This window comes from Saimiri boliviensis, chromosome 15 (genome assembly GCF_048565385.1).
Source record: "Saimiri boliviensis isolate mSaiBol1 chromosome 15, mSaiBol1.pri, whole genome shotgun sequence".
Classification (NCBI taxonomy): Eukaryota; Metazoa; Chordata; class Mammalia; order Primates; family Cebidae; genus Saimiri; species Saimiri boliviensis.
This window is the reverse complement of record NC_133463.1, coordinates 61,992,400-62,016,145: the sequence shown is the minus strand read 5'-3', so window position 1 is coordinate 62,016,145 and position 23,746 is coordinate 61,992,400. Positions and strand designations below refer to the sequence as shown.

Sequence of the window (23,746 nt, the reverse complement as noted above, 5' to 3'; positions counted from 1 at the left end):
CAAGTGAAACAGTTCAGAAACCGTATGTTGAATAGCAACCTCTATTCCTTCTAAGAAAGCACAGCGGTGTCTCAAGAAATTAGATCTCTTTTCTCCCCACTTAAGAATCATTTTGAAAAGTTGTTATTTCCTGAGGAAGTTTCTTGAGTTGCTCTATTTAGTTGTGAAGTTGTGTAACACTTTTTAAGTCCAGTCCTCTAGCACCTAGAGTCTAGCTGGAACATCCTATCTTGAATTATGCATTCTCCCCCAAATGATTATTTCAAGCTCAAAGTACTCTCTGCAAAATCCTTTCGTCTTTGCATTAATACTCTGCTCATGTCTTATCCTATTTTTACCATGACGTAGTACAATTTTGCTAATAATTTAGCTGCTAACGTGGCTCAATTGTCTAGTATAATTTGAGGTTAAGCAGACTCAAGAACTAGACCAAAGTTATTTAAGAAGCATTGATAAATAATAGAGATTTCTACTTTGATTTTTTTTTTCTTTTTGGTTAGGATGTAAGTGTTTTATACAATGAAGTAAACAGAAGGCTTCTCAAGTGTCTTCCTAAGCCATCTCTTCCCCCTTCTCACCCGCCATTCAAGGTAGCTTGTAAAAATCATCACCCCCATCATCATCATTTATTTCGCTTTTTCTTTTTCCCCTTGCTTACACACACAGTCCTCTCATCACTAAGCTCTTCTCTTCCTTCCTATTTTCCTTTCTATGGCTCATGTCTTTGCTCACATGAGTTTCATCCCTCTGTCATACACAATCTTCAAGTTAACACAAAATCGACTTCACTATGCTCTGCCCCCAAGAAAGATTCATTAATTCCATTCTGAGGGTTTTTCAGTTGAGATTCTATCTCCTTGGAAACTCAGTGAATAAATTGTCCACCTTGTTATAATAAATTATATACTGATTTTGAAAACAAAAAGGAGAGAGACAGCAAGTTTTTGACATATATTTTCAGCTATTCTCTGAGTTGTATTTCTACTTTATAATGACCGCTTCTGAATTTGTCAGTAATAAGCCAGCCAGTGAATCCCAAAAGAACTTGAAAGAGATACAAGGCCATGAGATGTAGTATAAAACAAGAAAGTTTTTTCTAAGTGTCAAGCAGTGAAGACTAAGCCATCTAGAGTTTTCTGTTTTAGAGAGCAAGAGAGTTGGACATAAATTAATTCTCCTATCTCTGTTGCAGCCACAGAAGGAAACAGTTCCTGAATATAAAGATTTATTATTCATTGATGAATGCCATTAAAACAAAATGGTACTGAACTATGCACATGCAGATTGAAAGTTGAAAAGAATTTTATTGCAGGCCGAAAATGAGAGATGCATTAATGTATTCACTATTTTGTTATAGAATCTGAAATTCATGCCATTTTTAAAATCAAATTTTCCTCAATAAAGTTATAGAATTATTTAACTGTGTATGGAAAAATAAGTTACAGAAGTCTAAAAATTACATATATTATGAAATGTTATTTTATTAAAAATACTACTCAGGCTCATTTTAGTCTCCCTTACTGGTTTCTCCTCTCTGTGATCTGTTTAAGTGCATGTCCCAGAGCTACATTTTGAATATTTTATTTTCTCTACTTCATTAATTTTATTGTTGATTTTTCAGTCAGTCTCTAACTGTAAACAATATCTACATGCTGCTATCTCTCGAATTTACATCTCTAGCCTGGTTCTTTGCCCTGAAATCTGGGCTTATATGTTCAATTTCCTACTCCAAATTCCCAGTTAGGTATTTAATAGACATCTCAAACTTACCCTGTCCAAAACTGATCTATCTCCCCCCATCACTCTGAACCTGCTACTGTCACACACTTTCTCCATTATTAATAATAACTCCATTATTCAGGCCAAAATTCTTCTATCGTTATCTAATCTTTCCTGATTCCTTTCTTTCTGTCATACCATAGACAATGCATCAGGAAAACTGGTTAGCTCATCCTTTGGAATCATTCAAAACTCAAGCACTTCTTAATACCTCCACTGCTGACATCTTGGTCCCAGCAACCTTTGTCTCTGGCTTTAATCACTCCATAGCCCCCTGACTGCTCTCACTGCTTCTGTCCCTGCATTTATTCAGTTCTATTCTCAACACAGCAGCCAAAGTGACATACCATTCTTATCTAAAGCAACTTGGTCCCTGTGGTATTTTCTTTTTTTTTTCTTTTTTTATTGCATTTTAGGTTTTGGGATACATGTGAAGAACATGCAAGATTATTGCATAGGTACACACGTGGCAGTGTGGTTTTCTGCCTTCCTTCCCCTCACCTGTATCTGTCATTTCTCCCCATGCTATCTCTTCCCACCTCCCCATCCCCCATCCCTTCCCCATTTCCCCCCAATGGACCCCAGTGTGTAGTGCTCCCTTCCCTGTGTCCATGTGTTCTCGTTGTTCAACACCCGCCTATGAGTGAGAACATGCAGTGTTTGATTTTCTGCTCTTGTATCAGTTTGCTGAGAATGATGGTTTCCAGGTTCATCCATGTCCCTACAAAGGACATGAACTCATTGTTTTTGATGGCTGCGTAATATTTCATGGTGTATATGTGCCACATTTTCCCTATCCATTCTATCATCGATGGGCATTTGGGTTGGTTCCAGGTCTTTACTATTGTAAACAGTGCTGCAATGAACATTCATGTGCATGTGTCCTTATAGTAGAATGATTTATAATCCTTTGGATATATACCCAGTAATGGGATTGCTGGGTCAAATGGGATTTCTATTTTTAGGTCATTGAGGAATTGCCACACTGTCTTCCACAATGGTTGAATTAATTTACACTCCCACCAAGTGTAAAAGTGTTCCTATTTCTCCATATCCTCTCCAGCATCTGTTGTCTCCAGATTTTTTAATGATCGCCATTCTAACTGGTGTGAGATGGTATCTCAATGTGGTTTTGATTTGCATTTCTCTGATGATCAGTGATGATGAGCATTTTTTTCATATGTTTGTTGGCCTCCTATATGTCTTCTTTTGTAAAGTGTCTGTTCACATCCTTTGCCCATTTTTGAATGGGCTTGTTTGTTTTTTTCTTGTAAATCTGTTTTGGTTCTTTGTAAATTCTGGATATCAGCCCCTTGTCAGATGGGTAGACTGCAAAAATTTTTTCCCATTCTATTGGTTGCCGATTCACTCTACTGACTGTGGTATTTTCTCCTGAGCAGTACCTTGTCTTTTCCTTCCAGATCCCATGCTGATACTGAAATTTGTGGTTCAAATTATAAATGGCTTGTTGTTCAGTCCACCTGTGCCCACCCATTAGTTTCTTCATAATTATTTCTCCTCTGAGTCTCAGAAGGCTCTGATGCAAACATGCTATCTTCTTCTCTTGTCCTTTTTACCTGACTCTGTCTCACATGCCCTCTACACTGTCACCAGCAGTGCCTCCTTTGATCTAAATCAATCTCCCTGATAAAAATGGAGATGAATATTGGCCTTCTGGACTATATGATCATATTCTTGAATATGGTTAGATATAATACATTTGTGGGGATGTTTTATAAATAAAAAAGATTACCTTTAGTGAAATACATTAGAAGAATCTGATGAAAGCTTATGCCTCAAAGCTGATGATTTAACTAAGATGCTGAGTTATGACTGGCAAAGTTGCCTCTTTCTGTGGACACTCAAAATAATATTGAATATTGTTATCTTTCAACTCTTCCCTCAAGGAAAACAATAGGAATAAATGTGTAACTAACAAAGTGGAATACTAAATTGTCCTGTTGCTTTAGCATTGGCAACTTAGATGTCTGGTTAAGGAGAAAAAAATTATCTATATTCCTCTTCATGAAAAATTGAGGACAAGACACCTATTCCAGAGCTTAAGTGGGTTCTAACTGTCTCTTATCTCAGTCATAACCTCAGCCATCCCACTTCCAATGTGTTAAGCAGCAAAGACATAAAGATCTATATGTCTTTATCAATCTAATCTATCTATTTATCTATCTGTCTATACCGTTCTATAACTGTTTGAATCATAAGTTGTTCGGTTTTTCATTCATCTTAGAGAAAGGAAAATGCTAGTCTCCTTATTTTCAAGCCAAACTGAGTGAAAGGGCTGCAAGAGAATTCCTCATCAAAGAATGGAGATGTCTGTGTGAAAGAGAATTCCCAGGTGGATATTTGCTTATACAATAGACTTGCTGATCTACCTTCTGTGCCTATTGAACAAGAGGAAAGAAACTGATGGAAAGCTGGCAGGTTGGAGAGAGGGAGAGCTGTTTACTTTAAACTGTTGGCTAGTTAGTGATGTAGGTTTCCTATGCATCAAATGAATACCAAATAAATTACTTAGGCTTGGCCACTAGGAAAAGAAAATCCATCAGAGTCATAGAGTGTACTGCCAGAGATGGGAGCAGACAGTCGGCTACAAAAGATTGGGCTTCTCTTTTATCAGGGAATTGTGCAGTGAGAAGCACAATTGCTCTCCACTCTTGGCCTTTGCAAACAACATATTTAGTCTCATGGGAGAATCAACATTTTCCATACTCGAGAAAAGGAAGACACCAGTGAACAGACAAGGGTTTGCAGGGAAAGCAACAACTTCCAGGAAAGAACTGTGACAGCATAATCTACCTCATTCCAGCCTTAACTCACCACGGGAAACAATCTAAAGGAAAAAGGAAGAGGGCAATACATAAAAGAGGTGATAATACCTTCTCTACTCCAAGTCCTGAAGTAGGTAGAGGAATAAACCAGAAAGTGCTGGTATTGCTTTAGCATCCTCCTCCCTATCCTCAGTCTCTCAGGCCACTACTCAGAGGGATCTTGGGTGAGGGAATGGAGAGAATAAGACGAGAGTTTTAAATTGAACTGGACCAAGTTTTTAAACACTGAAAGTGATAAGAAAACAAGAGGCTCTGCTAACATGCTCTTTGAGGAGAGAAAGACATTTGGCAGTATGTGTTTTAAGGCAGTAATTAGAAAAAAAAGAGTCTTTTCTACTTTTGCTTCACCAACTTTAGAATGTTCTATAAAATGCTTACTCAAGCAAGAACTCCCTTGCCCTTAGCGGAGAACTCCCTGCGTAACTGTGGCTTATGCTTCCTTCTTACTCCCTAATGAGATATCTAAGAGAAGTCTTTGAGTGAATAGGATGGTACTAAAGTCCCAGGAGAACTGTTCAAAGACAAGGCTGGACTTGGCATGCCTGATGAACTTTCCCTTTGAGGATAAGAGTTTTTCTCTTCAATCTCAATTAGCCTCAGAGGAAAGGAAGCCATTCTCATTCACAGACATTACATTCTTTTTTAGAGAGAGTTCTTTTGAGGAAGTAATTAGAGTAACAATTTGATGCATAGATCAGAATTGATTTGTGGTTATTATAAAGAGATATGTATTCACACATTTATATCTAAAAATAAACGCATCTTTTAGTTCAGTATTTAGGTGATATTAAATTCCAGGTCTCCTGGAGGACTGCTATAGAAGAACCTAATTTAATAGCCATCTGCAGGATTTTGCTTCTAATCTTTGTGGAGCTAGGTATGGGGAGTGATAGAAATGGTTCTAAAAATGATTCTATTTTGGCTCCTTAATTACCAACTTTCTGTCTTTCTCTTCTTACCCTAGATACATACCTGACTTGTTCCCTGTAATGTTTTTTTTTTTTTGAACCATCATGTAGTGTGCTGAGATTTGAGAGAGCTGTTGATTACTTCCCACACCTATAACCATAAAGCAAGTTTTTTTTTTCTTTTTTTAAAAAAGGAACAAAATGGAACAGTCATTGTCTGATTGTCCCTGAGTTGGCATCTGGATTTTATCAGGCACAACTCCACAGAAGGGGCTGTATCAGACCAAATGTTACAACGTTCACCTCTTTAATTCACCTATGGCAAAATCCCTGTGATCGAAACCTAGCTCAGCTCATGGTCCCCAACTTCCTTCTGAGCACCTAAGTACCACTACTCAGATGGAAGAGCATCTCCTGCTGTGGAGTATCAGCACTCCTTAGCATTTTCATTCAAGAGAATTTTATCTGAATGCAGTCTCAAGCACTTCTGATTCTTTCATCCATGTCTTAAAACACAATGGGAGGATGGAAGCAGCAAACCACACTGCCATGTATGTACCTATGCAACAATCTTGCATGTTCTGCACATGTACCCCAGAACCTAAAGTGCAATTATATATAATATATATGTTAAATATATTATATATATATTAAATATATATATATATATATATATATATATATATATATATATATATATATATAACACAATAGGGTCTTTGAATATGTCCTTTCTTCTTAAAGTAACACAAAATTGAGCCAGCACTCCAACTCACATTATTTGTAACAGACTTTCTTCAAATCTTAGAAAAATAAAACTAGATAAATGAACTATGTCGACTTTATATAACCTATATGTTGATTTGATTGCTACAAAAAAGAGAATTAAAGGCAACAACTTGTATTTCACTAAAATATCCAAATAACTTCCTCATCCCAGAAAACTCAGAGATTAACCAAGAGATCTTGGGGTCATAGACCACCTACGTGTCTTAAATTTTTGTGTGGTCCACATACCTAACCAATAAAAGAACTGAGCGATCAGGTGAGGGTCTTGTTAACCATACAGATTTTCTGGTCCTATCTTACAACAGTTAGAAGTATAATATAGAAATCTCCATTTTAACAAGCTCAGTAGGTGCTCACTAAAGTTTGAAAGTCTTTGAAAGCAATAATCACTGCATATAACTAAAAGGCCCCCATGAACTGCTCCTTCTTAGGCCTGCACTAACAATAAGTTGCAGCAACAAAGAACCACTTGACTTTTGCCCACACAGATTAGTGTTTTTTTGCTTCCTGCCTCTGCCTATTCTGTGCCCGTTCTATTAAACCTATCTTGCTTGTATTCATTTTTTTAAATCTAAACTCTTTGGCTACATCTCCTTCCCAGAACTCTTTCCTAATGCCCCTGGGATAGTACCTGTCCCTGCCCTATATTTCAAGTCCACTTACCCAGCTCAAGCATGTACTTATCATGTTTCATGTTAACTGTATCAATCTTCCTTGCAGAAAATGTGTATCTCTTGAAGGCAGATATGTCATATAGAATTGTTTCTCAATTTCAGTAGCTATCGCAGTATCTTAGGCATAGTAGCAGAAACTAAATGTGTATCTAATTAATAAAAAATGAATAATAAATATTATTGGAGTGGAACTTAAAATGGAAAGTTTAGAGCCTCAAAATTATACTAAAAACCTTTGGACTAAATATTCTACCCCCGACCTTCTATCTATTTCTGTCTTCACTAAACCTATGGTAAAGAGAGTATAAAATACGTAAACTTTTTTTGGAAAAATAATTTAATAAATCTATTGTGGAAGTAATTCTTTTTTTTTTTTTTTTTTTTTTTTTTTGAGAAGGAGTTTCGCTCTTGTTACCCAGGCTGGAGTGCAATGGCGCGATCTCGGCTCACTGCAACCTCCGCCTCCTGGGTTCAGGCAATTCTCCTGCCTCAGCCTCCTGAGTAGCTCGGATTACAGGCATGTGCCACCATGCCCAGCTACTTTTTTGTATTTTTAGTAGAGACGGGGTTTCACCATATTGACCAGGATGGTCTCGATCTCTTGACCTCGTGATCCACCCACCTTGGCCTCCCAAAGTGCTGGCATTACAGGCTTGAGCCACCGCGCCCGGCCGTGGAAGTAATTCTTAACTAGGAATTTGAGTCTCAGCTCTGCCACTACCTACTCCATGTTTCTGATCAAGTTATGATCATAAGTCAAAACTCCATCATAAGTTGAGAAGCATCTGTATGTCAAAGAAAAATTTCTCCATCACAGTTAAATGAGCAAGCAAGACTATTTGAAACTATTACAAAGGAGAAGACAGATGGAACTCAACTCTTTTAAAAGAGAGGGAGGGTTTTTAAGCACTGGGTGAGCTAGTGGAAAAGCACTGGAGCATGCTAGGGAATAGGTTGGCCAAAGTGATTAGATCACTTACGTTTGATAATTGGAGCTTACTGAAGTTAGGTTCCTACTCTTCCACAGAGATTGGAAGTTAAGGGTGTTTCAAAGGGATGGCTCTCAGGTCATTGAAAAAAAAATCCTGCGTTGTAAAACTAGCAAGAGGCTGGGAGAAAATTTACATTTCAAAAGTACAGAGGAAAAAAAAAAATACAAGTTTTCTAAAGTACAGGGTCTAGGAAAGGGAGGTAGGAAGAATGGTCTTGAGTCAAGAAGAAGCCTGTCTAAATTTAGTTACACTAAAGGTTGTCTCTGACAAGTAAGATGTAAACTATTCTATTTTTCCACTAAATAGGAATTTATTACTTTTACTTGCTACAGTTATCCCAATTCACACAGGTGAGAGGAAGACCCAAACAAATAATTCATCCCAGCCCTATTCTCAGTAATTGAGGAACTATGTTATAGAAGCTTCTCTTCCTGGGTCCGCGAGGGGCATGGTTTCAAAGGCAGGAGTTTCCTGGCTCCAGGCCTCCATGTGGGACCCAGAGGGTTTCAAATGTAAAGTTCCTTGTCTGGGTTTCCTGCAAGCCGGCTATGCAAAGAAAGCCAGGTGAGACTCCTTTGTCCCAAAAAAACCGGTGGAAAGCTCTGGGAGGAGGGGGCTCTGTAACTCAGAGTTGTGGACCAACAGCCAATCCAGTATCAGAGTCAAATATCAATCACTCCACAGGAAGTTTGAAAGAACTCCTCTGATTGAATGACAACATGAATGGGGAGGGAATAACTCAAGGGTTAAAACTCCAGCTGTTCCTACCTGTACGGATTCCTTCTCTGGATCCTCTCCCACAACAGTGTGGGAGCTGTCTTTCTCTCTCTCTGTCTAATAGATTGCTTTTCCCTAAAACTCTTTGGGTCTACGATATTTATTTGAATAGCAAACTAACTGCACTTCTGGGGCCCCTTTCCCCATTCTTTCAGGTTAGCAAGGCCAAGAACCTCTGATCTGTGGGAGTTGGATAAGCTCCCCTGGTTACATAGTGATATACTAACTTTTAGACCACATGTACTTAATTTTATTAAATTAAATCTTTTTTCAAAGGGTTGAATATTCAATCATCTTTCATTTTTCCCTCTAAATATTCACCTTTACCTTCAACCTACAAGGAAACCTGAACATCAACTTACGTTGAAAATTATTCCTAGGATAGCCAAGAGCTCCAGATTGTTTTCTCATTTCTTGTGATATTTCACAGACCCTTCTATTTTAGCACTGAATCTCATTAACTTTCCACATGTAACTCCTCCCTGTTCTGTATTTCTCATTTTGGTAAATGGAATCACCATCTACCCTATTGTACATGCCAAGGGCTCAAGGACCAGTTTAGACTCCCTCTGACTCACTCATTGCACGTGAATAAATGCTTTTAATTCTCCTTTCTAAATACCTTGCATATTCTGCCTTTCCTTGCTACAGCCTTATTTCAGACTCTGATAACACCTTTCCTAGATAGATAGTTGTAACAATCTCCTGATATCACTAAATCCAGGTATACTTAAATGACAATCTTATCCTTTGTGTATATATATATATCCTTTGTCAACAATTTTTCAATTGCCATAATTCACTTTCCATACTATAGCAAACCAGGTCCTTTTCTAATTTCCTCATCATTTCTTTGTTCCCCCCAGAAGGTATTGACATTACTTTATGCTAACTAAATGTTTTAAGCATTTGCACATGATGTTGCTCTCGTTTATAATATCCTCCCTCAGTTTTTCTATTGGTGACCTCTGACTCATTCTTGAATTCATTCCATTTGTCTCTTCTATGAAACATTTATTCATTTCCTTTTCCAGGCCCCTTGTACTGTGGACATACCTTTGTTACAGAACTTATGAAATTTTTGCCTTTTGTAATGTTTCTGTCTTTTGCACCATGGGCACTATGAGGAAACGAAAAAGACTATCTTAATGTCATTTGGAAATAATTTTCTAGAGTCAAATAGCCTTTGTTTAAATCCTTGATAGCTCACATGCAAATTATTTAAAATCGTTACATAGCAGTTTTCTAATCTATAATAGTGTACTTATCTGGCTAGATTATCTTGAGCATTATATAAAATAATTTAAGGGACTTTTTAGCACAGTGCCTGACACATAGAAAACATTCCATGAATGTTCATTAGTAGAAGTGGTACAAATGCCACACAGGCACACACCTGCCATACAATGGTGTGTTGAAGAAATGAAATGCAAATGAATAAAAGATGAATGAATGAATGGTCTTTGAAATGCTTCTTTATGGCCTTGGTCCCCTTTTTGCTTTCTGTATGTTCCAAATTTTCCTTGTTAAGCCAGGAGTAGTTACTGTTTTTTAGAGAAATCCGTTTTAAAGTGTAATATCGTCTCATCTGGAGATACACAAGCTTATTTTTGGTTAAAAAAAGTATAATACTTTCTTAAATTTCAATAGGTACATAGTTTACTATAGGCAATATATGGATATGGCAAAATTGTTAAGTTTGGGTAACTAACTTTTTGTTTTTATAGTTGTATTTTAGTCATACTGCAGTTAGATTTCTTTACAAATAAAATATATGTAATTAATTAATAATATTTTTAGGTGGTTGCTCTAAAACTCTGGGCAGCTTTTTTTTTTTTTTTCTACAGCTGTTTTTTTGTTTTGTTTTGTTTCTCTAGATTTAGTCTTTCCTTTCTTCTGCATTTTATGTACTCCATGCTCTTCCACTCTTGCTACACCATGGCTTCTCCATACTGACATTTTCCTCATGTGCCTGATAGTCCCTTTAATCATGAGGCTTTTGCTGACTGGCCCATGTGAGCATGTGTCTCTCTTCCTGGGTGTAGACTTTCTAGAGAGTCTGTTCCTATACTTTCAGAAGAATAATTTTGGGAAATTCCAAACCTTAAGTGAGAAAGAAGATACTTCAGAAAATGTCATAAGTAGGAGACTGGCTGTCTCTAAAATTTGGTTTACTCATCTCAAAATGAGGTGCTTACACTAAATGACCTAATCAGTACTTACTGGAACTACAATGCAATCATTGTGGTTTCAATTGTGTGTGAGTGGTAAGTGGTAAGTAGGAGACTTATGACATTTTCTGAAGTAAATGTGAGGGATTTACTAGCAGGATCACTAGCAGGTTCACTATTCCGTAGAGCCATTTTAGGAAATAAACAGCAATAACATCTTTAGGCTACTTCTTCTCTTTAAAGCCCCCTCCTAACTTTGCCTCCCTCACATTTTGGACTGAGTGGCAAGTCAGAATGCTTCTCAGTACTTTATTTTTCAAACCTTTATGGCCCGTTACTCAATTGTTAATTTTATGACTAATTACCTCTTCTAATGATGATTAGGTTGAATGAATTAATGCTTTTCTGGAACAATGTGAGTTGCTGACATAATAAAGATTTCTGTTCAGAAATACTCCATATTTCGGGGACTTTCCCTAAAATACTTAGTTCAGTCTTGTAAAATATGATAATTTAAGTGACTATTATGCACATAATTTCATTTTTGAAATGCATAACCCTATAGGAAACCTAATTATGAGTCATCATAACTAGGAAGAGTAAATAATCCTTATGAAAATGTGTTCCTTTAAAAGCTTTTTAGGAAACAAAATTAAATTCTACTAAGTAAGAAAACTTAGTTTTTATGAAAGTTCTCTGTCATACAAATAACAACTTTTGGCAATTTCATATAGAAAATGTTTTACTCAAATGGAAATTTCACAGTAATGTTTAATTCTTAGGTTAAATTATACATATTTACTATTTCATTTGTGTTCCATCAAGTTATTTAAAGAATAAAAAGGAGTAAAGTAGTGTCTACAGCAATTGATTTTAGAAATTCTGTAAGGCAAAACAGAAAGAAACAAGCTAGGAAAAATATAAGCAGATGGGTAAGAGTTTAAATGGGAAGATGTAAAGAAAATAATGTAGTAAGTCACCAGGAATAATGATGTGTTAAAAAGTTGATCTAGTATACATTGTCTTTTTTCCTCTCCTAATAATTTTTAATACCTCAAATACTCTTTTGTTTTTTTCCCTATGTATACTTCCTGAAAGTGGAGCAGGATAATGTAGCTGGGCTGCAGAGTAAAGGGGGGAGTAAAAAGTTAAGGCTAGAGAATAAAGAACAGCTAGAACCTACACAGCCTTATCAGGCAACACAGAAAGTTTTCGCTGAAGGGCATGGTAAGTTTTCTGAATTAAAAAGAAAAAAATTCACTGCATCTATAGCATGGAGAATAGTGTAAATGCAGAGACCAGTTCAGACGTTGTATCTATACTTTAGGGATGAGATTATGGTAATTTAAGAAGAATGCCATGGAGCTAGAGAAACAAGAGTGAGCTTGAGAATGGGTTGGATATAGGAGTAAATGATAAAAATAATGTAAGTATGAAAACTGAATACTTCTAGCTTTCTAGTTTATGCAACTGGACAGATGGTGGTTTCATTTACCAATACAGGAAATAATAGAAGAGGGTCAGTGCTAAGGCTTTGTTTTGCAAAAGTTGGCTTGAAATTGATTTTAAGACTTTTCAGCCTAGTCAACTTTGGCAAGCTGCTCTCTCTAAAATTTGGTTTACTCAGCTCCAAAATGAAGTGCTTACACTAAATGACCTAATCAGTACTACTGGAACTACAATGCTATCATTGTGGTTTCAATTCTGTGTGAGTTTAGGGAAAAGCAGAGAATAGAATATTTGAAATGATAAACAGAATATTAATTTGATACTAAAAAGAAAAGAGATCAAAATACAAATCTAAGACAGGAGATAGATGTCTAGGACATGGTATGATAAAACTATAATTTGGAGGACATTATTCTTACAGCTGGACTAAAGCAAGAAAGAAATTAGCAGATAAGAAATAAGGTAAAAAGCTGAATCACTGAAAGAATGAATTATAGCAGTGACTCTGGAAAATGGAAGCTCAAACTCTTTAGACAGTGTGTAAGGGGGATTGGTAAAATTTGGTAACATAAGTAAGAAAATAAAAGAGAAAGAAACCAAAACTAACAACTTGGGTTTTCTTTCAAGCTTTGAAGACAAAGATGATGATAGAGACACAAGAATATATGTAAGGGGAATTATTTAGAGACTTAAGGATGAGCAATTTATTACCGGTCATGCTAAGTGTTGCTATTTCATATTTTGAAATGTAAATTACCTTTTTAGAAAAATAATTTTTTAACAGAAATAATTGACTAGATGTATCATTATAGTATTAACTATTTAATAAGGATATGCAGAGATTTGCCTTAAAAAAGTTAGCATTAAGAATAATATCTGCAATTTATTCTGAATGTTTTATTCTTACTTGTTCTCTGATTTAATTTTTCAGCCCCCTGTGGTGGCCATTTTTCAGCTCCCAGTGGAGTGATTCTCTCACCAGGATGGCCAGGATACTACAAAGACTCTTTGAATTGTGAGTGGGTGATTGAAGCTGAACCTGGACACTCTATCAAAATTACATTTGAAAGGTCTCACAATATTTTTTCTACTTTTAAAGAAAATATTATCTAAAGGAATAGTTGACATTCTTGTTTGCATTTACCAAGTCAACATATAATTTTATTGTAGTAGTCAATTGTGCTGTGAAAGCTTCCATCTGTTTGCCCCCTTTTAACCTTTCAGCCTGTTTTCAAGTGAATTTTCTATTTGTTTAATGCTGTATCAGTACTACTAAAATATGCAAGATCGACCTTTTTGCTTTATGTACATGCATACTACTAAGATATGAACATGTGACCTTTAACTTAATGAGTTTAGTTGTCCTATATGTTGAAGGGCCTGTGAATTCTGCTCCTCTAGGTTGTAAGAGGCAAAGTTGCTGTAAACACATTCATATCAACACTGTGGTGCAGTCTAAGACATTTACCCACACTTATAGGTGCTTACACCTATAAGTCCTTCTGAAAATGACTGTCACATAGTATGTGGTAATGGTTGAACAGCTGACCTTTTATTTCCCCTAGAAAAATTAGTATTATTGACCAAATAATCTATATTGTAAAAGGCTATAATATTGAATATTTTAAAATTTGAAAGAATGAAGCTTCTGGTATATTATTAAATCACAATTTACAAATCAAAATAGATTTATCTATATAATCTCTCAATTATATCACTGACTTCTCTCATCTCCCAACCCCTTTCTTAAAAAAACAAATGAACAAAACCTTTTTTAAGCATTACAGCCACATGAAAAACATGTAAGTACAGCAGAATATAGTTATTATTGACTTAAGATTGAATTTTACACACTTAACCTGATTCTTTCCTAACTCAAAAGTCCTTCACTGAATTTTTCTGTCCACACTAGTGTTAACATTTGCATGGAAGAAAACAGATTCCATTTTGAAAAGATGTAAAGCATTAAAGATGAACCCATTTCACTTGGGTTCATTCTACTGTTAAAAGAAAAACCTTAGAGAAGTTAAATTTAACCACTTACTTGAGCAAAGAACAATTCATGAATCAGGTAGCACCTTAAATCAGTATATATGAAGAGTTTCACATGGCAATTGTGCAGAAAGTATTTATAGGTGGAAAAAGGAAGTGACATACAGTAACAGCTTGACTGGTTACAGCTTGACATTTGCTTCACATAGATATGATCTGATCAGTTGGTGGCCTGTTATTGACTGAAGCTTGGCATCTGTAATTGGATAAAACTCAGCTATTTATTATAAGATTATACTCTTTGTTAAGTTGCCATTTCTTATGCAGGAATTCAAAGTATGCAGGTTTTAAGCTAAATTTAATTTAACACTATCTTATTATAGCCTACATGGTTTACTAGGACTGTATTAGTTTTCTATATTAGGGCTGCCATAACCAAGTGTCACAGACTGTATGACAAAAACAACAGAAACTAATTTTCTCACAGTTCTGGAGGCTAGAAGTTTAAGATCAAGGTGTCCACCGGACAGTTTATTCTGGTTTCTCTTTTTGCCTTGTAAATGACGGTCTTCTCCATTTATTATCACATGATTTTCTGTGTGTGTGTGTGTTTTATGTCCTGGGCACCAGTCACATTGGATTAGGGTCCATCCATATGATCTCACTTTACCTTAATTACCTTTTAAAAGCTCTTTCTCCAAATATAGTCACATTCTGAGGTACTACTAGGGGTTAAGATTTCAGCATAGGAATATTGAGAAACACAATTCAGCCCACAACAAAGATTTACACATTTTAAAAGTTTTTATTTACATTCATTTGGCAGTTTTTTTGTTGTTGTTGCTATTTTGTTAAAACTAAGTCCTCTATTCATTGGTTTACAAGGCTTATGCTTCCATAGAAATTTTAGAAATATTGAAAAGCATCTTATTTATTAGCTATTAAATCTTCTTCCAATATATTTCTTCCATGAATGTTGAACTAAAATTATCCAACCTTACTTTATCACACAGAATTATATTTGGTTTGAAATACACAATAAAGCATGATATATATTGATTTGGAACAATAAGACAAAGATTTCATCCATGTTTTTCCATTTTTAAATTTAATATATTACATTTGAAAAACAAGTGGATTTGTCAATCTGTCAGAATTAATCTCATATATATTTATATAGTATGTCAAGCACATAATTTTAGTATTTTCTGTTTGGACTAAACATTATTTTGTATCAGGAGGTGCAAAGGTGGTTGAAAATGCGTTATTTTCACATTTTACTCTATTTGTATCAGTTCATAGTATCTATAACCCAGATGATTCTCACCAGTCATATCCTTCAATATTCAAGTTAAAAGGCTTAAGCCCCATCTAACATACAAGATCTACTCTCTCCTTCAGCTTTCAAAAATACCTGTGGGTGCTTTTGTTCACTTCTGGATTTAAATTCTGTCTCTAGAATCACCCTACTTAATAGAGACATGAGGCTGCTGCACTCTGTCAACATTATACATTGGTATCATTTTTTTCCTTCTCATGAAAACCATAATAAAGGTGACAATGAAAGCAGATTATTGCACAATCTAGTCATTTAAGATTGAATAAGCTTACACTGTTCTAAATTTTCTTGATAACCCCCATCACAGGAATAATTTCTTGTATCTATCCAATCCCCTGTCTTATCCCAAATCATTATTCATCTTTAATCTCTTCTGCATCTAGGATCTTCAGTCCTAATTTCCCCACTCCCTCTGCCCCTTCTGGTATATAGCAGGGTAAGTCTCAAAATACCTGTTACTTTATTATACAGAGTGATTTAACTATTTGTTTTTTGTGGGTGATGTTGGGGAGTTGGAATGGATATTGCCTTTCTTTTCAAACATGCTAATTAATTCTTTTTTTTTTTTAATCAAACAGCAGTGTTTTCTTATGAAGACATCACCCTTTCTCCGCCTTCTAGCTAGTTGAAACTGGAATGTTATTTTAAAATAACGTTTTCTTTTATTCCCTTATTCATTTTTAAAATACTGTATAAGCCTAAAATAATATGACTAAAACGTTAAGCTTTAGGAGCACAAAGTGCAATATTATGTTGAAAAGCATCTGCTGATTTGCTAATGAGAGTCATTAATCATCATTAAATAAATAGATAAATACCTAGTATCTTTCAGCCCAAAGTAGGCTGCTGTGAGTGGCCCACTTGACAGTTTGATTACAAAACAATGCCTGCAATTCAGAAAGCATCCATATTTTGACTTTTGATTTTGGACTTTTGTTTGAAGGTCCTATTTTCTCTGTCCAAAATTCTTAGCATGCATCTTCTATCCTTCCAACAGGTCAATATAGGCCTCATTGCTGCGTGCCTATCTTGTTTAAATACCTGTAGAATTCTTCATAATGAATTCACATATACTGTACAGCCTGTATTTGAAATTAGACCATTTCAAAATTGCCTTTCTGGTGAAATCTTTCCAGCCATTTTAATAAAATGTAACACTACTTAAATAAACAAAAACTTAATTTAATTTCTATAAATATAATTACTTAGCACATTTTACTCTGTCACTTTTATTCTCTTATCTATTGATTAAGGCACAAATCTTTTAAAATAGGCTAGAAGCAAGAAAGTCTAATTGAAAAGTGATTTTCAATATAGGGTTTGTGCACAGGAACAACAATCTGTCTTGTAGGTAGACCAGAATAGGCCTGGGGTGAGGAATGTTTCTTACAATTAAAGACTGTGGCTTCTCCCCATGAACATCACCAAGCAGGACTTGTCAACTGTGTCTCCTTTCTTAATCCTGAAATTACCCACTCAAATAAATTATACATCTCATGGCTCCTTCCACTTCCCTAATATCAATCACTAAAAAATTATTCTTTGTTAATTGGCACAAACACTGGAATAATCAGGAGCTGGAATGCTTTAATAATTTATTAATGGTATTTTCAGTGTTTTAAAATAAACAGAGTACATTCATATCAACATATTTCTTTTGAATCAACCTTATATAAATAAAATAAATTAAGTCCTAAATTCTTCTAAATGTTGTAAACTGAAATAAATGCTCCTTTGGGGATTTGAGCCTTCTATTGTCCCTTCCTTTACTTCCACCTAAAATTCTATAGGATTATTGAATTGAACTATTCAAAGGAAAAAAAGCCCTTAAATATCTTCTTCCGTTTATTATTTTCTAAAGAACTTTTAAGGGTATGAGATTTTGGTTGAGGGCTGTATGTGTTCCATGTGCTTTGTCAGAAAATTGGCTCTTTTAATAATCTACATCTTACACAGCTATCACAAAGTTAGCAATAACTCAGTAGCAAAGGGATGAACAAGGTATTTTAAGTTAAAAAAATATGTGAGTTTTATCCATTAGGGTAGCAGCATAAAATAGTCACTTTGAAATCAGACCTAAGTGTGTCTACCACATCCTTGATCAATGGCCTTATAATGTCTTGGTGCTTTATTTTTCTCTAAAGATTGTTTTGAGAAACAGAATATCAATTCTAAAGTATCTACATATACTAGATTCTTGAAAATATCTAATTCCTTTCTGATTTCCAGCCAAATCTCCTAAGGACACTAGTTGCCAACTCTTTAATAATTCTTCTTATTTAGATAATATTTTTGTAGAAGTTGGTTCCAAGAAATGATTTATTACAGAATTATGTCACTTAATTTCCACTACTCATGAGTCATTTAAATTTGTTGAAAATACAATTTGTAAAAATCAGATAATACAATTAAACGGTGGCATAACTATTTTGTAGTTTTCTTCTATATTCCCAAATAGAGAAAATGATTAGAATTAACCTACAAAAATATTTACCAATTTATTCGTCATTCATTTTCTTTTTGAGATTGTCTCAACAACTTGTCAATAAAATCGTAAGAAATATGATTTCCTGTAAAACACAAAACAAAATAGCAATAACACCAACAAACATGTTTTTAAACCATTTACCTCTTCTTAATATATCCAAACATTTAACAATTCTTACTCTCAGCTCTGCAAAAGAATTTTTGTTTTTATTTATTCCTATAGTTCCTAAAATTTTTCTCAATGTTCAGCAGCTCCTAAGTAAGAGGTGTTCATTTCACTATCAATGATTCAAAGTGTGTCTTTCTGTTTCCTATCCTCAGCTCCCTGAATGCATACTATCACTATCAGTCTTTCAGAGAATTTTTTTTTTTAAGTTAATGAGGACTATTTCAATTTGGTTAGTATGGATTTGGATTACATGAATAATGTTTTTTAAAGACAACAAAAATTGAATAAGATTAGATCCAATTTCACTTATAGCAACATTTAATGCTACCACAATATTTGTTTAACATAAACCATAAATTTAATTTCATAAACAAACACTAAATTGAGGCAATTCATGAGAAATTTATATAAATTTCTATTTTTAAACAGAAAATGAAATAAATTCAATTTATTATGTAACCCTATCCCTTTTTGCTTGTTATTAAAATGTATTTTTATAGTTACTTAGGGCAGTGATTTTTTCCTTAAAGATTCACCGATATTGAGCAATGTACTTTATATCACCGGTTAATGTTGCTATTCTATTAAGAATTAAGTATCCGGGTTTTAGTTGGCCTGAGAGGCCCCAGGTTCTCGGGTACCGCGGCTTCTGTTGTGTGAAACCGACTCTGGCTGCTGGAGCCCCAGCGAGGACCCAGGACATCTGGAAGCCGGAAATGGACTCAGTGGCCTTTGAGGATGTGGATGTGAACTTCACCCAGCAGGAGTGGGATTTGCTGAGTCCTTCCCGGAAGCAGCTCTACAGAGATGTGATGCTGGTAACCTACAGGAACCTGGCCTCTGTGGAAGTCTGGTGAAGAGACTCTGTGGACATAAAGAAGGGAGTGACCACAGAGAAACCTTCAACCAGATTCCAGATTGTCACCTGAACAAGAAAAGTCATAGTGCAGTGAAACCATGCAAATACAGCGTGTGTGAGAAAGTCTTCCTCTGTCATTCATTTCTGGACAAGTACATGAGAGCTCACGCCAGACAGAAACGACGTGAATGTCGTGGGGAATGGGGAGAGAAGCTCCGTAAACAGAAACAACTTGGGGAAGCCTCCATTTCTCCCAGGAGTGGTCCACGGTGCACAGTAACACCAACTCCAAAGAGACCTTATGAATGCAGGGTGTGCGGGAAAGCCTTTCATTCTCCCGATTTATTTCAAATCCATCAATGAGCTCACATTGGAAAGAGGCACTATAAATGTAGGGAAATCGTGAGAGGCTTCACTGTTTCCAGTTTCTTTCAAAAACATGGGAAAATGCACACTGGAGGAAAATGCTATGAATGTAAATACTGTGGAAAACCTTTCGATTATCCCAGTTTATTTCAAATTCATGTTAGAACTCTCACCGGAAAAAAACCTTACTAATGTAAACAATGTGGTAAAGGCTTCATTTCTGCAACTTACGTTCGGACACGTGAAATCAGAACTTACGCGCTGGGGAAATCGCACCAGTGTCAGGAATGCGAGAAGAAACTCAATTGTTCCAGTTCCCCTTCGCAGACGTGAACAAACTCTACGGATGTCAAAAATGTGACAAAGTCTTCAGATGTCCCTCGTCCCTTCAAGCACATGAACGAGCTCACACTGGAGAGAGACCTTATGGATGTAATAAATGTGGTGAAACCTTCAATTATCCCAGTTGTTTTCAAAGACACGAAAAAACTCAGTGTAGAAAAGCCATATGAATGTAAAAGGTGTGGTAGAGAGCCTTTGGGTGGCGTAGCTTCCTTCGAATACGTGAAATGATTCACACCAGAGAAAAACCCTTTGACTGTTGTAAACAATGTGGTAAAGTCGTCGCTTTCTCAAATTACCTTAGACTTCATGAAAGAATTCATTTGGCCAGGTGTAGCCAGCTCTTTGGGTGGCTGAGGCAGGGGAATCACCTGAGCCCAGGAGTTTGAGACCAGTCTGGGCAACACGAGAAGGACCCATATCTCAAAAAAAAAAAAGAAAAGAAAAAGAAAAAAAAAAAATTAACTGGTTGGGGTGGTGCACGCCTGACGCCTGTAGTTCCAGCTAGTCAGAAAGCTGAGGCAGGAGGATCGCATGAGCCTGGGAGGTTGAGGCTGCAGTGAGTGAGCTGAGATCGTGCCACTATACTCCAGCCTGGGTGACGGAGTAAGACTCTGTCTCAAAAAAAAAAAAAAAAAAAAAAAAAGGAGCCAGATGCAGTGGCTCATTCCTGTAGTCCCAGCTACTCGGGAGCCTGAGGTGGTAGGATCACTTGAGTCCAGGAGGAAGTTCTGGGCTATGCCAATCAGGTGTCCGCACTAAGTTCAGCATCAACATGGTGACCTCCCCGGAGCAAGGGATCACCAGGTTGCCTATGGAGGAGTGAACCGGCCCAGGTCAGAAACCGAGCAGGTCAAAACTCTCGTGTTGATCAGTAGTGGGATTGTGCCTGTGAACAAACACTGTACTCCAGCCTGGGCAACACAGCGAGACCACGTCTCTTAAAAAAAAAAAAAAAAAAAAGAGAGAGAGAGAGAGAGAGAGAGAGAGAGAGAGAAAGAAAGAAATATTTATACAGGAGAGAAATCCTATGATTATAAGGAATATGAGAATGCATTTAGTTTCTAAAGACATGAAAAGACTCACTGGAAAAAATTCAAAGAATGTAATAAAGGCCTCAGATACCCCAGTTCTATTAAAAGCCATAAAAGGACTCATACTGGAGAAAAATTGTAGAAATGTACAGAATATGCTGAAGCTCTCATTGCTCTCATCTCCATTCAGAGACACATGTGACTGCACACTGGAGATGGTGAATCAAAGAATACACCCCAGATGGAAATGTCAGTAGTTTGGAAAATGCAAGAAACTTTTCAATTTTAACAGTTATTAAAAATCACATGGGCTGTGCACAGTGGCTCTCGCCTGTAATTCCAGCACTTTGAGATATTGGGGCTGGGTGGATTGCTTGAGCCCAGCTGTTCCAGACCAGCCTGGCAACATGGCGAAACCTCATCTATACAAAAATTACGAAATTTAGCCAGGGACGATGGTGCTCGCCTCTGGTTCCAGCTGCTCAGGAGGATGAGGTGGGAGGATTGCTTGAGCTTGGGAGGTTGACATTGCAGTATGTGGAGATTGCACCACTGCACTCCAGCCTGAGCGAAAGCAAGATGCTATCTAAAAAATTTAAATCATGTGAAAACTCCCATTCGAAAGAAAAGACGGAGTCTCCCTCTATCACCAAGGCTGGAGTCTTGGCTCATTGCAACCTTCACCTCTTGGATTCAACCAATTCCCCTGACTCAGACTCCTGAGTAGCTGGGATTACAGGCATGTGCCACCATGCCCGGCTAATATTTTTGTGTGTTTTTAGTAGAGACAGGGTTTCATCATGTTGGTCAGGCTTGTTTCAAACTCCTGACCTTGTGATCTGCCCTGCCCACCTCATCCTACCAAAGTGCTGGGATTACAGGCATGAGCCACAAGGCCCAGCCCCCCCTCTTTTTTTTTTTTTTTTCCAAATTTGGGACAGAGTCTTGCACTGTCGCCCAGGCTGGAGTGCAGTGGTGCTACCATGCCTGGCTAATTTTTTTTTTTTTTTTTTTTTTTTTTTGTATTTTTAGTAGAGATAGGGTTTTACCACTTGGTCAGGTTGCTCTTGAAATCCTGACCTCATGATCTGCCTGCCTCGGCCTCCCGACTTGCTGGGGTTACAATTTTTTGGTATTTTTGTAGAGATGGAGTTTTACGTTGTTGGCCAGGCTGGTCTTGAACTCCTGACCTCAAGTAATTTACCCTCCTTGGCCTCCCAAAGTGCTGGGATTACAGGCATGAGACACCAGGCCCGGCCTCTGTGGCTCCTTCTTAAAGAGAACCTTTGAACTATGGGTTTTCACTTTTGCAAGGAAACATGAGAATTCCATAGATAAGTTTCTTTTTTCTTTGAGACAGAGTCTCCTTCTGTCACCTAGGCTGGAGTGCAGTGTTGCGATCTCGGCTACTGCAACCTCTGTCTCCTCTATTCTCCTGCTTCAGCCTCCTGAGTAGGTGGGACTACAGGCATGTGCTGCTATGCGCAACTAATTTTTGTGTTTTTACTAGAGATGGGGTTTCACCATGTTGGCCAGGATGATCTCCCTCTCTTGACCTAGTGATCCGCCCTTTTGGCTTCCCAAAGTGCTGGGATTATAGGCGTGAGCCACCGCACCCGGCCTCCATAGATACCCTTTAAGCAGTGGTACTTAAGGTTTAATAGGAAATGTTTTTTCCTAAGTCAGTTAATAAATTTTTTTCTAGTCATTTTAGTTTACATTTCTTTCTATACATTTGAAAGAGTGTTGGATCTGTGGATGAACTGAAATTTATTTCTAGTATGTAAGTAGGTTTAATTTTATGTAGTATTTAATTGTTCTGTAATTAATGGGCCATTGCAAAGTGAGTCTTTTAATTGAGATTTCTTACTGGTGTTAATGTGGCAGATTCTACATATTCCTCACCTGTCATATGTGTTCCATTTTCCTTTACTATGGGGAAAACTACTCTTTTTGGCATGGCACAATGTTTACTTCATTTTCTTTGCCAATAAAGATTTGATATCAATTTATAAGTATGTAAAGATAAAAAAAAAAAAAAAAGAATTAAGTATCTTTATGTGTCAATCCAAAGTAATCCCTGACTCTTCTGTGCATTTTAATTTGGCTATTGTCAGCTGACTAGCTATCAAAGTGAAACTCCAATTTCAATATACACAATAGAGTGACTAAAAAACAACCAAATAATAGATTGAAATTTTCTAAGTGCCTGATCATTTATTTAAATAACTTAGTGTTACTTTATCCTTCCTTCTCTATACTATATCATTGAAAACATTTATGAGACACATGCAATATATTCCAAGTTGCAAAATTAGAATGAACATACACTTCAAATATTCACTTATACTGTTTACTGATTAATAGGAAGAATAGTGGTACAAATGGAAAAATATTTCAATTGTGCATCCTAAACAGTATTAAATTATATACTTAATTTTGAATAATATGTTATATGCTGTGTTCATAATAATATCAGAGACTGATAGGATATATTGAATTAAAGTTGGTAACCTTTTCTGAATCCAGTCAATTAATTCTGGGCATTTATTTGACCAGGTTTGAGTTGGATTCATTTTGGTTTTGAGTAATAAACTGGTTTAATCTCACAACACTGAAAAAGACTGGCAAGTATGATAATAAAATTGATTCTCTGAAAATTAGTAGACACATCAAACTAACCAGTATTTTTTAATGTGTACTGGAAATAACTAAAGAAATAAAGTACTGAAACTTTATTGGAAAATGTATTTTAAATAGGTAAAAACACATG

General features: G+C 36.3%; 1 protein-coding gene and 1 pseudogene across 8 annotated transcripts in view; both read left to right on the top strand.

Moving 5' to 3' along the window:
• The window catches only part of CSMD3 (CUB and Sushi multiple domains 3), a 1,243,168-nt gene that overhangs the window by 772,486 nt on the left and 446,936 nt on the right, over positions 1-23,746 (top strand). For all 8 annotated transcript variants that reach the window (XM_039464529.2, XM_074387065.1, XM_074387064.1 and 5 more), the window contains one exon: positions 13,317-13,455. In XM_039464529.2, the coding sequence (XP_039320463.1) occupies positions 13,317-13,455 (139 nt within the window). The remainder of the gene's footprint in view (positions 1-13,316; positions 13,456-23,746) is intronic.
• Positions 13,462-20,929, top strand: LOC141581485 (uncharacterized; annotated as a pseudogene).